The sequence below is a fragment of the Panthera onca genome, chromosome C1 (genome assembly GCF_046562875.1).
Source record: "Panthera onca isolate mPanOnc1 chromosome C1, mPanOnc1 haplotype 2, whole genome shotgun sequence".
Taxonomy (NCBI): domain Eukaryota; kingdom Metazoa; phylum Chordata; class Mammalia; order Carnivora; family Felidae; genus Panthera; species Panthera onca.
Genome location: NC_138346.1, coordinates 66941990 through 66960550, shown reverse-complemented (window position 1 = coordinate 66960550; position 18561 = coordinate 66941990). Strand labels below are relative to the sequence as shown.

Genomic DNA, 18561 nt, shown 5'->3' with positions numbered 1-18561 from the left:
AGTAAAAGGGCAGTAATAAAACGGGGAGGAAAAAAACCATGATTTGCTGTCTCTTTGGAGAATTCTGATATTTTCTTACATTTACTGACTCTGTCTCAGTTCTGATTACTTCTTTGGAAATGCAAAGCACTTCAGTTCCAAAATACTGGGTGTATCCCAGTATTGCCTGTCCAGTGTTTGGGAGAGTCTCTCTATTTTGTTTATAACTGTGTGTGTGTGTGTGTGTGTGTGTGTGTGTGTGTGTGTGTGTATGTGTTATATCCTTCAAAACTGAGTATAAAATAACATACTGAATATACAATAATGTAACACTGATTTGGCCGTAGTTAATAGATCACTTTACATCCCATACTTGAGGTAATTTGGATTCTGTTCATGGTTGGAAAGAAAATATCCCCAATTAGTCTTTACTTTCATTTTGCCTCTCATTCACTCATGCCACATGGTATTTCCTTATTATCAATCTTTTGGAGTTTCTCCCACTTGAATGATTTACTGCTGCCCTAAATATATTACTTGAGCAAAAGATTGAAAGATATGGGACACCTGGGTGGCTCAGTCAGTTAAGGTCTGACTTCAGCTCAGGTCATGATCTCATGGTTCGTGGGTTCGAGCCCCTTTCAGGCTCTGTGCTGACAGCTCAGAACCTGGACGCTGCTTCAGATTCTGTGTCTCCCTCTCTCTCTGCCCCTCCCCTGCCCACTCTCTGTCTCTCTCTAAAATAAATAAACATTTTAAAAAGTTTTTTTTTAATGATGAAAGATATGACTAAGGCAAGTATATTCAGAAAACTTGAGGATGTAACTTAAAAGAATAAAAGGGTAGAATTAGAAGAAGGAAGGATTGCTTTCAATAGCAAAACAGGCTTCACTTTCAAAGAAACTACTCCTATATTCCTTGGCTGTTGGATTCATTTTCACTCTTGTGGTTTAGGGTCTGAGACCATGTGGTTGACACCTGATCAAGAAAGGCCAACCTGGACAATCATGTCAAGCTGTAAAGTACAGGAGAATATGATCACAGAACATTTACAGAAGTCACTTGTAAAGGTTAAGGACATATTTTTTGTAATCTTAATAACTTTAACCATTGGAAATTGATGTAATATCTAAGCTATTAGGATAATTTTTTATATAAAATATTTCTGATGAAACCGGATTTTTCTGTTTGTAAGCTAGGTTTCATGACTTCATAACTGATTTGATCTTGATTTGTTCCTCAAGAGGTAAGAAGCAATATGCATACTTTCAGAATCCCTGATTAGTTTGCTGTGTATGTTTCTAAAAACGGGAGTTTTTCTTGCCCAGGACTTACCAGCTAAACAAGTTAATTTCAGTAATCTCATTTTGCTTAGACTAAATTCCCCCCAAATAAATGAAAAATAAACACAATATATAGACTTACAGATCATCTGGTATTTTCCTTCTGAGAATAGTGCATAGGAGAGAGAAGTATATTATTGAATTTAGACCCAAATGGTAGAATTAATATTTTCCACAGACTGGACCACAAACTCTCAACTTCTATGTACTAAATTTAGTGCCAGAAAATATAATTCTGTTTACTGCTCTCTGCATTTCTGGCTATACCAGGGCTTTGCTGATAGTTGCTGACACTACAAAGAACAAGTGCCTTGTGAGGGTAACTAGTTTGCTGTTCAAACATTAGTTCCACGGGTGCCTGGGTGGCTCAGTCATTTAAGCGTCCAACTTCAGCTCAGGTCATGATCTCGCAGTTGGTGAGTTCAGCCCTGTGTTGGGCTCTGCGCTGACAGCTCAGAGCCTGGAGCCTTCATCAGATTCTGTTGTCTCCCTCTTTCTCTGCCCCTCCCCTGCTCATACTCTGTCTCTCTCTGTGTCTCTCTCTGTCTCTCTCTCTCTCTCTCTCTCTCAAAAATAAATAAACATTTTAAAAAATTAACAAAAAACAAACAAACATTAGCTCCAGAGTGGCTGCCCTATAGTGGAATCAGTAGTCTAAGATCTGGTCTTCAATTTTTCAGGCCCAGACACGTGATGATTTCTTGCATGCATAGAAGGCAATCTCAGATGGAATAACACATCTAACCACATTCAGAAATGACTGACTTATAAATCTGAAACAAATTTGATTATTTTCAGCAAGAAATAAAATTAATGAGTCAACTAGATACTCTTGTTGATCTGAAGGTGTATTCCAATTTGTATGAACAGGTTCGTTTATAAGTGTGGAAATGAAGCAAATTCAGTTGAATTTTCTTAGAGCTTAATTTGATTCAGTTGTGATACCTTGATATATTGATCAAAACTTATTAGTTTTGGCTTCCATTTTTAATCCACTCTGTTCATGGACTCTTTATGTGATTTATGGTAGAGATTATTTTATTTTATCTACTTACATTCTCATCCTGGAATTGTGAATTAGGCAATTCTCTAATTCTCTTCTCCATTCATTTCCAAAGCATTGCTTTAGGAAAGATAGCTTCTGCAGATAGCTAACATCAGTCACTCTGTGCTGTTTATTCCTTTAGTTTACCAAGATCAATATCATCTCCATTATATGTGATCGTTGTACAGTAACCAGCATACCCTGATGGAAACCATAGTGGTGTTCTCAGGAGCTGGGTCTTGTGCAGCACACAGAGTACTGTTGCATTTAGACGCTGAGCTTCAGGGTGGTAACTGTGAATAGGATAAAAGGAAACAAGTTTAAAGACACCAAAAAAATTAGTGTGTATGAAAATAGACTAATTATTTTTCAAAGCAGTAGTGAAAGGCACCTTCTCCCTTTTTTTACTCATTCTTGACCTCACAGTGGTAAAGTGAATTCTGGACTCTGCAGAGACACAAAGTAGAGTTCAGTCATTCTGCAAAGGGCACAAATTACTAGGTAGACATATGAGGGAGGTTTCAGATTCCCTAAGGCAGATGTGCTGAGTGAATTTGGCCTGTTTGTCCCAGGCTTGAAGAACACACACTCTTTTTTTATGACTTCATTTTGTGATGTTAGTCAAATTGGAGCCTGGAGGCAGGAGATAGCCCATAAAGGCCCATTCTAGTGCTCCAATTCAATCATCAGAAGAGAGACGTGGGTGGCTCCTATATCCAGGAAAGCTACATTTAAAATATCTCCCAGGAGGCTGATCTTATAGTATTTCAAAGCCTTTCTTTTAAATATATCCATAGGCGTTTCGATCATTATTTTTACGGTGCTATTTATAATATGCAAATTCTAGAAAAAGGATAAGCACAGGTTTGAATTATAAACCCCCATGGATACGAACTGACACCAATCCAATCCTAACACACTTTGACAATGTTAGCAAAGCCAAGAGCCCAGGTGAAGGGACTCTGCAACCTGCCACTATTGTTATTCTGGAAGCCTTAGAAAATTGTCTTTTTGGAAAAAAGTAATCTGGCTTTTTAGGAAATGGTAGATTCATATCACAATAGATCCATCCAGAAGACTGGAGAATCCTTATAATCTAAAAGTCTAAATAAATGTTAAAAATGAAATTTGTCTAGACTACCATGAATTATATTTTAAAGATTAGTAATAAAATCACCAGATGTGTTTATAATAATTATTTTAAAGAGTTCATTAAAACCTTTCTTTTTTAATCTGTAAATTCATGGCCTTGAAAGATAATGTCTCAGGGCATCATTTAATAATAACAAAAGTGAAAAAGGTTAAAGGCTATCACCCAAAACCAGAGGCTCTTGCCTGCTGTAAGGTGGTGACAGATGAGCCTGTCAGATAGGGTGGCAGATTACTAGGCAGGTTGCTGAATTTTTCTTTCTAGGGTAATCTTTTACATTTTGACAAATTCTTCCCTGTTTTGAGATGATTTAAACATACCATTATGAAGCAGATCAGAGCTTCTAAATCAAAGTTGAAAATTGTCTCTGCTGGCAGGAGTACAAATATGTGCAGTGAACATGTACATAAATAAATGGGAAAATTGTGTACACGTTTGAAAGTATTTGCTTTCTGGCGGTCTCCTGTGGAGAAGTAGAACAGTAGAGAAGAGGGGGAAGTTGGGAAGATGAAATTCTTGCCCAAATGTCATTATTTCTCTTACTCTATGAACTTCTCAGTCTGTTATTCTGTCTGAGTTTCTCATCACTGGAAATGGAAGTTCCGTGTGGGCAGGAATCACCATGTGGGTTTTTTTCACCAATATATCCAATCATCTGGAAAGTGCCTGGCACGTAGTAGGCCCTTTGTTTATATTTATTGAATAAGTCAATTCATGAAATGTGATTAATCATAACAGCCTCTCTGTATTTGGTTTGAATGTTTTAAAGAGGGGGGGGAGGGTATGAGGCAAAGGAACTTGAACCCTTTTGGAAGAAGATTCTTATACAAATGCAAAGTGATATTGTAGTCCCTTTTCTTTCATTGCTTATGCAACCTTCCAAATCAAAATCATCTTTGAAAGCAGCAGCAGTTGACATCTACCAGAAGTAGTATGACACCAAGACTCAGCCTTGTTCAACTCCCTGGACCTTGGAATAATAAATTCCAGCTTCACTTCTCCTTATATGACTTTGGCAATGTTATTAACTCTTTGGTGACTTGGTTTCCTCAAATGGAGACACAGGTAATATCAACCCAAGGAGTTGTAAGGATAAAATGAGATAATTCATGGGAAGCACTCCATAAATGTTAGCTTATATTACTGGTGGCTATCCAAGGATTTTTGCTCAGTGCATTGTTTCTGTCTATTTGTCTACCTGAGCATGCGTATTAGTTTCCTAAGGCTGCTGAAACAAAGTTCCGCTAACTCAGTGGCTTAGGACAACAGAAATTTCTTGTCTCACCATTCTGGAGACTAGATTGAACTCAGCGTGTTAGCAGAACCACGCTCTCTCTCTGAAAACTGTACTTTCCTTGCATTTCCAGCTTTTGGTAGCCCAAGGCATCTCGGCTTTTTGCAGTATACTCCTAATCTTTGTATCCACCTTCACATGGACTTCTCCCTTTGTCTCTTTACATCATCCCTCCATGTATGTGTGTTTAAATTCTCCCTTTTTATATGGACACCAGTTGTACTGCATTGACACCCACCCTAATGACCTTACCTCAACTCAATCACCTGTGTAAAAATCACCTGTGTAACCCTAATAAGGTTACATCCTGGGGTGTTGAGCGTTAGAACTTCAACATATTGGTAGGGGAGTAGGTGAAATGATCCATAAGATCCTGATTCTATATTTTTCTCAATTCAGTGTACTTTTCTTTCTGCAATGGAGAAATATCATATAATATGGCACCAGATTGGGGAATTGTTGGTTTAAGTTTAGCTTTTCCACTAACTACCTACATTGAAAAAAACTCAAATTCTGCAAGTCTGGGTTACTTTATAAAATAGACGGGGTGAGATGATGTCTAGCATGTCTTCTAACTCTAAAAAGTTCATGTTTGTAATGTGTGCCTCTCTTTTTCTCAACTATGGTATATATCTCAAACTTCCATGATGCTTAATACATCTTGATGTCCCCAACTAATAATAAAGATTCTAATGTATTTCATAGCCATTTTCAGTTGTCTCAATGTACACTTATATTAAAATCCTACTGTCTGTAATGCTAGTTAGTAGGGTTCTTATCAGATGAAAACTTTGTTAAATTTAGGTTGTGAAAATGTCTTCATAGTGCCAGCAAACCTTTTTTGTAAGGTTTTTATTGCTTTTTAAAATTTTCTAAAATTGATAGACATTTTTTTGCCAAGGGCCCTCAATATCAAAACAATATCCAAAATATAGGAGCTTGTAGTATGTCTTTTCTGATTATAGTATGATGCAACTCATGTGAAGAACCATAAAATCCAAACTTAAGATGTTAGGGGAAATAAATTAAATTCTGCCACTGACTCACAGACTATTGGCAACTTTCCTGAAAGTTTGCTTAGACTACCATTATAGAGGACTTAAAAGTCTACTCCACTACAGCTGGAGGAAAATTTAAGAAAGGAAATAGAAATCTGTGCCAGCTCTCAGAACATTTTTAGTGTCTCCTAGCCAGAAAGGGTTGACAATAGATTCAATAGCATCAAATGGCATTTTTTTAATTCTTCACCTCATCTGAAGACTGCTGCCCTAGGTGTTCACTGAACTGTTTCTTTCTCTTTCAGCTTCCTCCATCCTCAAAAGGGAGAAGCGGCTAAGGACAAAGAATGTGCATTTTAGCTGTGTCACCGTGTACTACTTCACCAGGAGGCAAGGCTTCACGAGCGTGCCCAGTCAAGGGGGTAGCACCCTGGGCATGTCCAGCCGCCATAACAGTGTGCGCCAGTACACTCTTGGTGAATTTGCAAGAGAACAGGAGAGGCTCCACCGGGAGATGTTGAGAGAACACCTCAGGGAGGAAAAACTGAACTCTTTAAAACTAAAGGTAAAAAAAAAAAACGTTAGGAACTCACTTTTTGCAAAACCTTATAACCTTACCTTGATTTGGTTGAATTAACCATTTTCATATTTATATTCACTGACCAAACGACATTTTACACAACAGACTGCCTGCTAAGGCTTTTTTTTTCCTTTTACGCAAAAACAGTAAAGTGTCTTCACTGCAAACAATGTGGAAAACTTACCTGACATCATTTATTTATTCATTCAATAAATATTTGTTATTGTGTGCTACTAGGTCATGCACCCTATACTGGGGTTGGGGCCAAATGGTCTCAAAAATAGATGTGGTCCCTTATCTCCTGGAATTTCCATATTAATAGGAAAGAAAAACATCAATCATGTAAACAAAATAAACTCACAGCTTCATTAAGAGCTATAAAGGAGAGTTGCAAGGGGTTCTGAAAGTAGTAACAGGGAACTGATATGGTCCAGAGGTCAAGGAAGGTTTCTTCAAGGAAGTGACGACTGAACTGAAATCTGAACAGATAACTAGGCCAAAGGGTTGGCAAGAGTGGTCCAGGCAGCAGGCAGAGCCAGAACTGCCTTGTGCCAGAGGAAGCACAGTGAGCACAGAAAGGCTAGTGTGGCTGGAGCAGAGACAAAAAGAATAGATTATTCATGAAGTAGATTATACATGAAGAAGGCAGGACAGGGCTTTGTAGATCATGCTAAGGCATTTTTTTTTCTCTTCATACTAAGAACATCAAAAGTCATCCAAGAGTTTTAAGCGTGGGTCAGGGTACAGAGTGGTAGAATAATAAGATCTGGTTTGTGCTGTGATGTGAGTATAGTTTGGGGTTAAGGGTTGCCATGTTGGTAGGGGAACATACAGAGTTAGACAGTTAAGAGGCTATCACAGTTCAGGAGAGATGTTGATAGATTAGCTAGACTGATGGTGGGAAAGATGAAGAGAAATGGACAGAGGGAGAAATTTGGGAAGTAAAGTCAACAGTTCCTGATGACAGACTGGATTTGAAAGGAAAAGAGGGGTACAGTCAAGAATGATTCCTAAATTTCTGGCTTACAAAACTGAACAGGTTGTGGGTAATAGTACCTTTCTCTATGACGAGGGTATGGCAAGGAATCTGGGAAGAGGAGCAGGTTGGGGCTGGGATCAGAAGGGAAGAGGTAGATAATGAGATTATTTTTGGACATACTGATTTTTGAGAGGCTTTTGAGTCATTAAAGAGATGTCAAAGAGGTGTCCAGGCCACATTAGAGATGAAGTAGAGAGAAACATAGCTCAGAAACTGTCTTTCATCAACCAAGACAATCTTTAAATATGTGCTGATCCATCAGCCTATCAATATATAGGAAATGCTCTCTCATCATTATCTAATGACAAAGGAAATCTTTTTTAGGTAATCCAGGATACTTAACATAAAGAGCCTCTTGTTAAATAGCTGAAGACCATAAGTACACCTGCGTTACCTGTACCTTTAGCTTCCAGGCGCAGAGGTGTGCTGTGTGTTTTAAAATACCTTGTTTGTATATCTGCAGTTTGTATATCTGCCTTGTTCCCAATTGTATAAGAAGGCAGTTGTTCAAATTAACCTAGACACAACCCTAGCCTAGAGTATGTCTCTATTTCCTTTGATGGTATTTTTGACAAGTTTCACTGAAAGTCCCTTAGGATCTTTTTTGGTAGCAATCTGCTATTATTGTTGTTTTTCATGATCACTTTGCATATAGCTTAATTTAATAATAATTCTAAATTTTCTTCTGAAATCCACCCTCTGCCTTTCTAACCTACTGCAAACCAACTCTACACCCTCCTCAAAGAACAAAGTCATTCTCTAAACTCAAACAATACTAATAGCTGCCATTCATTAAGTGATTTTTATTTCCCAGGCATTCTATAAACATTATTTAATTTAATCTTAACAAAGACCCAGCGGGATAGGTAAATTATGAGGCCATGTGTACTGAAGAAAAAGAAGCACAATGATGTTAAACACTGACTCACTCAATAGAAAATCGGTTATATTATCCTGTTACTTCCTATTCTAAAATTAATTGATCACCCCCTCTAGGCATTGGGAAAGACAATCTCTGTACCTATAGGGTGTCATACCTTTCTAGAGTTTGGTACTGTGTGAAGTGGTTTTTAACAGCTGGGAGACTATAATTCTGAGAACCAAAAGATTTATTATGGTGAACTTTGAGGCACATTATACATGTGATGAATGTTAGGAAGAGCCACACACCCACAGGAACCTTCCATATAAGGCAGTAATTTATTCTGATATTATAATTTATATTCAGCTGCTTTTATGCTGTTTTCTTTACTAAGCTGAAGAAGAAAAGAAGAAGAAGAAGAAAAAGCATCCCACTATTTATTCATTTTTTAATTTTTTTTTAAAGCTTATTTATTTATTTTGAGAGAGAGACAGAGCAAGGGTGGGACTAAGAGAGAGTGAGAAAGAAAGAATCCTAAACAGGCTCCACACTGGCAGTGTGGAGCCCAGTGCAGGGCTTGAACCCACAAACCATGAGATCATGACCTGACCCAAAATCAAGAGTCAGGCACTTAACTGACTGAGCACCCAGGCACCCCCATATTTCCTTTTTATTGTTCTTAGTGTTGGAAGTTGGAGAGGCAGTCATTCGAGTGGGTGTTATGGCAAGCCAAGGTTTGTCATTGATAAGTGAAAATATGCAGATTTCCCTTTTGGTGAAGATATAAAAAGAAGATATTTGGATGTCATTGCTCCTTTCAGATGAATACCAAGCAAAAAGATAATGGTATTCTAAGGCGATCTCATCGTAGCTTCATTGTACTGAAAATATTTAGAAACTCAGAACCATATCACATGAACCTAATAAAAGATCATAGTAATGTGGACTAGTTTGCTAAAAAAAATCTGAGAAGACTGAATGGAGAAACAGTTGTATACTTTAATTATAATTCCTCTAGTATATTAAGTTTTATGATTTTTAAAATATCAACTATATTTACCTAAGGTTTAGCTATCCCAAATCTAAAATTAGCTATCCAAAAACATTAACTATCCAAAAATTTCACTTTGGTACTTGGAATTTCACTTCTAATGTAACATTTTGTCTTGAAACATTAATACAAAATAAGTGTAGCTAAATTGATTCCATTATTTTGACTGGGGCAGCAGGAAGGTCCCTGGCACAGAGAAGGACTGAAAAAGGAAAGTAAGGATTATTAAAGACAAACTTCAACTCTGGCTTTGACTGGTGGTGGTTCTCTGTGAGTAGCAGCAAGCTGGCTATTGAGTGAGGACAGAAAAGGCCCATCTGACAAGATAAACATTTCCCAAGGCCCTCTCCATGGAGACCAGATAAAACACCACAGGAAATTCATTGGACCTGGAACTGGGTAGTTTCCCTTTTCCTTATTTGAGAACCAACAGCCTAGAACAGTAATGAGAAGTTCTCCCTCCACTGTGCCTCATGTCTTTACAGGGTGTTTCTCTACGTTCCAAACAGAGAACCCACTAATGCAATGACACCTCTTCCAATGGGCCCTTAATAGTGAAAGATCAGTAAACAGAAACACTCACTACATACTTCTTGATGTTCTCTTATAATAAATATTTTGGAAGCAGAATAAGAATAGGAATTTAGTTTTTCCTTGTAAAACTGATTCTTATTTAGTAATCCATCTCTTAATCAAATTATAAATTAGACACGTTGGGAAATAATATATGCAATTAGATTTGTAGAACACATCCAATTCTGTTTGGGGGTTCAAGCGTCTTTTTTGTTGGTGGTGGTGGTGCTCAAAACATTGTCAAAAAACCATCAATACACAAAGCTGATTGAATAAAATGGTTGTTCCTAGAAGAAATAACTAGTTTGAGATTTCTGCATTGCAGAGAATAGTCCGTCTTCCCTGTCAAGCCCATTCAAACATGTCATACTCTTCACAGTAATCAAGGCAGTCATGTTAATACTGTACTCTTTTCCAAATTAAGTGCTTATATTTCATCATCTGCACCACATTGTTGAACAATTACATTAGCCTTTATTACCATTTCACATGTATCTGTAAAATGCATTAGGCAGCCATTTATGTTTCAAAGAGCCTTGGCATTCCAATTGCCTCTGGGTTATATCTTACTGGATTCTACTACCTTGTTCTAGGAAATTTAATTTAGCTTTCACAGCTTTGACTGGCTTCTCTTTCTCAATGTTTTTCCAACCTTGTTCTTTTTCTCCTTTCTAAGATCAAAGGCCTATCGCCACTCTGGTACCATTTCCAGTTACTTCCAAGGGTTATATAGTTTTCTCAATTTTTCAGTCATGTGTTCCTTGAGTAATGCTTGGTTGTATGCTCTTTCTTAAAAAAAAAAAGTTGCCAGTTGATAACTTCCTTTAATAATCAACCTTTTAAAACTCTCTATTTAAATTTTCTTCATCCCAAATCTCATATTTAAGGCTGTGCTTTATTCACTTAGTGACTTACCCATGCACCATAATTCTCCCCCCTTCACCTCCAGCCTTGTTCCTCATATCCCTTCAACAGCCTCATGATTTACTAACCTCTAGGTAAATATCCTACATGCTCTGGAAGATGTAAAGGATTGGGGGGTTGTAAGAAGTGGTTGACATAGGCTATTATCTCAAGTCTGTAGTTTCTAAATTTTTGGATATGTCTTTAACCACATCCTGGTTCTATAGTTCTCTATTAGATGAGTCAGAGTCTGCTGGCCATGGTATATTTTAACTCCATTTATCCTTATGGAACTTCACTGTTGGACTCCATAGAACTTGCTCAAGAGCATACTTAGTGCCAGTGCTTCCAGAATGTATCCTTAAATGGAGCCCTGCTCCAACACCAAATGAAAAACTTTGATACCTGCCAAACACCTGTTGTGTCATGTGCACAACCTATTTTAACAAGTACAGAAAAAATATACCTAACCAAAGTGATGGAGACTGACAGACTGGGCTTCAGCTCTGGGCAAATGCAATACATTAAAGAATATGTTCTCTTAAAATACTGCTGATATTTTAACTTTAATGGAACAATTAAGCATATGTAATCAAATCTTTATATTCTTGTGCAATACACATTGATCCTCTGGTTCAGGAGTAATCGATTTAACAGATTCTCCTTATCAAACTATGGAATGCATCCAGTGGTGTGCTAGAGCCACAAAAGTTGCTCACTGAGGTGTATTGTGCATATATCTTCCCAATAGTAGTTTAAAATCAGCCATGATGAGACTATTTACACCATGGGACTTGACAAACACAACATATTAGAACTTTTTTTTTCTCCCCAGAGACATCATTGTTAAATATCTACCAGCACACTGCTGGATTCATTTGGCTTAATAGCCACCACTAGAAGAAGCAATGTTGACCTAAACCAGAAAGGGGGATAATGGAACATATGAAAGTTTATGTGTCTTGTATGTTGATATTATCCTCCTTTCTGGTGATTTTTGTGGTGGTACAAAAGCCACAGACACATTGTGAATCCAGGTTGTTGAATTTCTTATAGGCTGAGACAGTAATCAAATCTTCCTGGTTCTTTGGGGGCATAATTAAATTGGTTCCATTTTGCCACCTGCTGTTAGCAACTAATGAGCAGAAGAATTATACTATAGGATTTGACTGAATATCAAAATAACATGAATATTTCTCTTTAGTTTGCCAGAGAATTAGTGACTACCTTGTCTATCCAACTCATACCGCAAAACCAAAAATTCTTTCTATCAAGTATATGTCCAGTACAAAGCCACTTACTCCACATCTTTGATGCCCAGAGCACACTGCTTTTTGAGATAACCAATTCTATTTATCCAGCTATAATTGTTAGAAAGTTCTTCTTTACATTGACCAGTATGCTCCCATCTAATTCTATCTTTTCACCCTAATTCTGCCCTCCAGGCACACAGAATAAATCCTGTCCCTGTTCTCTAAACTCCAATTGTTTGAAAGCAGTAGTGATGAATATGCAAATGTTTGACAGTAGGCTATGTGGGTTCCTTGTGTTTCAGTTCTATAGGATTAAACATCCTTAGTTCTTTCTACTAATCCTCCTAGGGCATGGATTTCAGACCTTTTATCAGCTCGGTTAAGTTCTCCTGGATATAATGCTGTTTGTTAATGTCTACCTCAAAATATGGTACTTGATCTGGACATTGTACTCCAGATGGGATCTATCTGGTGTATAGGAATGTGTTATAATATCCTCTCCCAAGTTGGGGATGCCCTATCCCTGAGAATACACTAAAAGATACAGTAGCTTTTTAGACCTTGATCAATTTGTTTGTTCATATTAAACTGATAGTAAATAAAAGAGCAACAAAAAGCAAGCAGACAAACAAAGCCCAGGTAAATCAATTCAGCTTCATCCTGTAAATCGAAACTTTATACATCTCCAGGGCAAGAATTCTCTTTAGTGCTGAACATGACCTGTGATCAATGAAGTTTGTTCTTTAATTTGAATAAACTTCATCTTGTCATACTCAAATGTGATAAGCCTACCCCTTAGTCTTCATTCAAGATATGACTTAATGGGAATGCAAGCTGGTGCAGCCACTCTGGAAAACAGTATGGAGGTTCCTCAAAAAACTAAAAATAGAACTACCCTACAACCCAGCAATTGCACTACTAGGCATCCAAAGGTGTGCTGTTTCAAAGGGACATATGCACCCCCTGTTTATAGCAGCACTATCAACAATAGCCAAAGTATGGAAAGAGCCCAAATGCCCATCGATGGATGAGTGGATAAAGAAGATGTGGTATATATATACAATGGAGTATTACTCGGTAATCGAAAAGAATGAAATCTTGCCATTTGCAACTACGTGGGTGGAACTGGAGGGTATTGTGCTAAGTGAAATTAGTCAGTCAGAGAAAGACGAATATCATATGACTTCACTTGATGAACATAAGGGAAGGGAAACAAAAGTAATATAAAAACAGGGAGGGGGACAAAGCGTAAGAGACTCATAAATATGGAGAACAAACTGAGGGTTATGGGAGGAGTTGTGGGAGGCAGCATAGGCTAAATGGGTAAAGGGCATTAAGGAATCTACTCCTGAAATCATTGTTTCACTATATGCTAACTAATTTGGATGTAAATTTTAAAAAATAAAAAATAAAATTAAAAAAAGGTATGACTTAAAAATTATATTTAACAAGACAAAGTCCAGTTCAGGGTATTCTCTCAGAGTAGAGATCCTCAAGAGGAAAGGAGGGAGTTTCCCCTTCATGCCACAATGAACTCCACCTGAAACTTGTTGGTATATGTGGCACATCCCTCATTCCCAGCCTCACTGGTGTCCAAAAGAGCTAAGCATAACTGTTATTAGAGACATTTTCAACTTCTCAGATAACTAAAAATTCATGTATCTAACCATACTCTTATTAATGAGTTCACATTTTGTCCTTCCATGTGTAGAACATAAAAAACTTTGTCCAAGAAACTCAAAACGAGATCAGTGGTATTCCAGTTGGGTTCCATGGGGTCAGGACTCTGTATCTCACTCCAGCTTTCATCTATTTTATAGCTTGAGATTTTGAATGGAGTTTAATTTGACAAATGGACATTCTCTCGTTAGTGAACCCAAGCGATGACTCTAGTAGTCACTGCACTGCTCTTTCTCTTCAGATGTACAGAAACCATCTGTTTAAATAATCCTTTCTAGAATATTACCTAGAATTAGCTTTTTTTTAAACAATTCACTCCCATTTTGATCATCTTTTGTTTCCTTTCCCCATAGCTCTTCACACATATTAGACTGAGCAACCATAGCTTTAAGCTTTTTCATTGCTCCATAGCATGAATGGCCTGGACCTGGGCATGCTTACATAAAACAGCTGAGTACTATCTCACTGTCCCCCCTTCTCTTATTTTATTTTATTTTATTTTATTTTAGAGAGAGGGAGAAAGCATGAGCAGAGGAGAAGGGCAGAGGAAGAGAGAGAATCTTAAGCAGGTTCCATTCTCAGCAGAGAGCCCTATGTGGGGCTCAATCCCACAACCCTGGGATCATGACCTGAGCTGAAAACCAAGATTCAGATACTCAACCAACTGAGCCACCCAGGAGCCCCCCCATCTCTTTTTTATATGTTAAATCCTTGCTAACATATCTGATCTCCCTTCTGGTTTGAAGGTTTTCTCCTTGATAGAGACTATGGAATCAGAATAGGAGCTAAATAATTCTTCTTTGTGCCTTTGTATCTACCCTTCCTTTTAGTTGTCTATCATTTCCTCCTCCCTGCTACTTCTGTAACTTGCACATGTATTTTGTTGCCCTTCCCACACTGTATCTTATTTATTGGATGATCATCTCTCCACCAGGCTGGAAGCTCTAGATGGCAGAACTCTCATACATCTGTAAATCCTGACACCTAGTACAATGGCTGGCAGTGTAGCATAATGATTAAGCATTCATTCATTCATTCATTCAAAAATATTTCTTTATCAATTACCGTGGAACTGCAGTTAACAAAGTGCTTGGGGTACAGTGGTGAACAAGACAGACTTGGTCTCTCTCCTCATTGTGTGCACATTGTGATGGGGGAGATACACATGAAACTAATCACCAAAAATAATATATTAATACAAAATTGGGCAGCATACTATGCTGATTAAATTCAGGCCAGAGTTAATGAATTAAAAGTCAGCTGAGATAATCAAGACTGATATGTTAGCTGCTTCTGCTGGCATTTCCATTAGAAAGTCTACCACTAAGGGGCAGGGGCTGGTTAGCTCAGTTGGTTAAGCATCTGACTCGGTTTGGGCCCAGGTCATGATCTCACATTTCATGAGTTCAAGCCCTGTGTCAGGTTCCGTGCTGGCAGTGTGGAGCCTGCTTGGGATTCTCCCTCTCCCTCTCTCTCTGCCCCTCTCCTGCTTGCTCTGTCTCTCTCGAAATGAATAAATAAACTTGAAAAAAGAAAAGAAAGTCCACCACCACATGCTCACAAAATAGGTACCCAAAAGAAATGCTATAGTTTCAGCTTGTTTCCTGTTTTCTTCTTTTCCGAGCTCTTATTCTCTGTGTCTGAATCATATTTTTCATTTCTGAATGAGCTAAATCTAAGGAAGCTTGTACTGCTCTTTCGTCTGCTATGCCACAGCACTGAGACCGGCTCTTGGAATGTGGCTGCAACCATATCTTTTTTTCCCTTCTGTATAAGATTTCACTATTCCTCGAAGAATGTTTACTCTAAACTGTCTTGAAAGCCTGGCTTTTCCTTTGAGGTCAAATAGACCTGAGTTTGATTCTTAATACAATCACTAATAAGCTAGACTCTGTCAAATTATCTTCTCAAGGCTTCAGCTTTCTCAACTATTAAAAAAAAATACTTCATAAAATTGTTGTACAAATTAGGTGAGATAATCTATATAAAGTATGGAGCCCAATGACTGGTTTTCATTATATGGTTGTGTTGGTCATACTCAACATCATTATCATCACTATAATAGGCGGTAATCAGTGTTTATGGAATTGAATTTTTTTTCACCTTATTTCTTTCCACTGTCATTTTTACATGTGTTAATAACTTTGTAATAACTCTTTCTTACTAAAAGTACCTTTTGACTGCGAAAAGGAAGTGTTTTCATTTTTGTGGGGTTTTGTTTTGTTTTTAGCATTTAAGTCAATCCACATTTTCAGTACTATTTCCCTCTCCATATTCACTTTGCATTGAATTAGTTTTTTCAGGAACTTAATCCACCCAAAATTTCATCTCATTGGAATTTATGGTGGAATTCATTCACTACATGACATGACAAAAAAAAAGGTAGGGAATTGAATGCTGACTTTCACTTGAGCCCCCCTTTTCCTGTACTTGACCTAAAGCAGTCTGAGAATCATTCCACTGATTCTGACAGTTATGTATCCCATCCTGTATGTGTATTTAGATGGGCAAGGGTTTTACTCTACTGGGCTTTGCGAACTATTTGTTCATATTTATCAGTACAAATCAGACAGCTTTGTAAAATTGATATGTTTAAATTCTGTCTCTTTAAAGAAAGTTATAGTCCTTACAATTGTAGAATAAGTCTGGACAAGTTACATGGTGACTCAAGATTTAAGTCTCATTTTAATTATCATTCTTGGAACAAAGCAAGCAAACACACACTCACACACCCAAGTCCTTGGCCTTGAGATTCTTCTAATATCATACAAAAAAATGCACACAAATGTAGGATAAATCTAAAATAAGGTAAAGATCATTTAATCGAATCATGAGTTAAGTCTTACTTATCACCTGTAAAGTGACAAAGCCAGAATACAGGAGCTATTCTCTAGATGCCTACAGTTTATTTACTTTTTGTTCTTTGCTTATGGACCAAGACAGGAAGTGATCCTGTACAAATTCGCTCATCTGGATAATTTGCAGGCCAATAAAAGGACCATGCTCTGTCCCATCTCACACCTTTGAAGCTATTGTTGTTCAATAGTTTCAATGAACAATGCTGTTCAATCAGCATTAACTGATATTTCCATCATATCACATAATTACCATTTCTTTTTCATGATGGGAACATTTAAAATGTACTCTCAGCAACTTTCAAGTGTGTAGCAGTTTTGTGAGCCACAGTCATCATGCTGTACATTATATCTCCAGAATTTATTCGTTTTTTTTTTTAAGTTTATTTATTCATTTTGAGAGAGAGAGTGAGCGAGCAAGCACGAGTGGGGGAGGGACAGAGAGAGAGGAAGAGAGAGAATCCCAAGCAGGCTCTGTGCTGTTCACATGCGCCCAACATGGGGCCCAACCTCACGAACCATGACATCATGCCCTGAGCTGAAATCAAGAGTCAGTCACTTAACTGATTGAGCCACCCCAGTGCCACTGTAATATATGGATTTTAAAGAGCATTTAAACTCAGTAGGTTTGGCCTGGGTTTTAAAGGAGCAAATGAATAAGAGTGCAAGAGGGGCTGGGGAAGCAGAGTGTCTCTCAATGACTACATACCACACCAGAAACTGTGAGGAAGGGGAGAGAAGGCAACTGACTAGAATGAACTTGAGTATTTCCAATCTTCATTAGAAATGGCAGAGATGGGGAGCGCCTGGGTGGCTCAGTCGTTTAAGCGTCCGACTTCAGCTCAGGTCACAATCTCGCGGTCCGCGAGTTCGAGCCCCGCATCGGGCTCTGGGCTGATGGCTCAGAGCCTGGAGCCTGCTTCCGATTCTGTGTCTCCCTCTCTCTCTGCCCCTCCCCCGTTCATGCTGTGTCTCTCTCTGTCTCAAAAATAAATAAACGTTAAAAAAAAATTTTTTTTTAATTAAAAAAAAAAAAGAAATGGCAGAGATGGGCACCTGGCTGGCTCAGTTGGTTAAGCATCCAAGTTTGGCCCAGGTCATGATCTTACAGTTTGTGAGTTCGAGCCCCACGTTGGGCTCTGTGCTGACAGCTCAGAACCTGGAGCCTGCTTCAGATTCTGTGTCTCCCTCTCTCTCTCTGCCCGTCCCCCACTCACACTCTGTCTCTCTTCCTCTCTCTCTCAAAAATAAATAAACATTAAAAATTTTTAAAGAGAAATGGCAGAGATGACAGTGGGGAGGTGAGGAGAAAACCTTGCCAGATCACTTCAACATTAAAATGATACTTTGAGGGACGCCTGGGTGGCTCAGTCAGTTAAGCGTCCGGCTTTGACTCAGGTCATGATCTCACAGTCCTTGAGTTCGAGCCCCGCGTCCGGCACTGTGCTGACAGCTTGGAGCCTGGAGCCTGCTTCGGATTCTGTGTCTCCCTCTCTCTCTGCCCCTCCCCTGCTCATACTTTGTCTTTCTCTCTCTTAAAAGTAAATAAACATTAAGAAAAAAAAATTTAATAAAAAAAATGATATTTTGAAATCTGGATTAGGGCCCCTGTGGGTTCCTCAACAAAAGTGAAAACAGTATGTAGCTCTGTGTGAAGAGGTTTTAGATTCTTAATTGAATTTTTATCTTGAAATGAAATTCTTTATTGTAGTTTAAATATATAGGAATAAGAGACACAGATCATATTTCTAAGAGCACTTCTATTTGGAATAATCATCATCTATAGTTTGATTTTTAAAAATTTTTAGATTCCAACTGGTAATTCATGTTCCCCGAACAGTTTTCATTGATATGTTAGCAGCCATTTATATTTTTAAAAAATCAAACTCTGTTGATATAAAATGAAAGTGTTTTCATTATTTTTTGATGTTAACCACTTACACAAGGGAGCATAAT

General features: G+C 38.0%; 1 protein-coding gene across 1 annotated transcript in view; it reads left to right on the top strand.

The window, feature by feature from the left end:
- The window catches only part of CSRNP3 (cysteine and serine rich nuclear protein 3), a 101014-nt gene that overhangs the window by 68053 nt on the left and 14400 nt on the right, over positions 1-18561 (top strand). Inside the window, 1 exon segment of the mRNA XM_060621335.3 lies at positions 6115-6374. Within this exon segment, the coding sequence (XP_060477318.3) occupies positions 6115-6374 (260 nt within the window).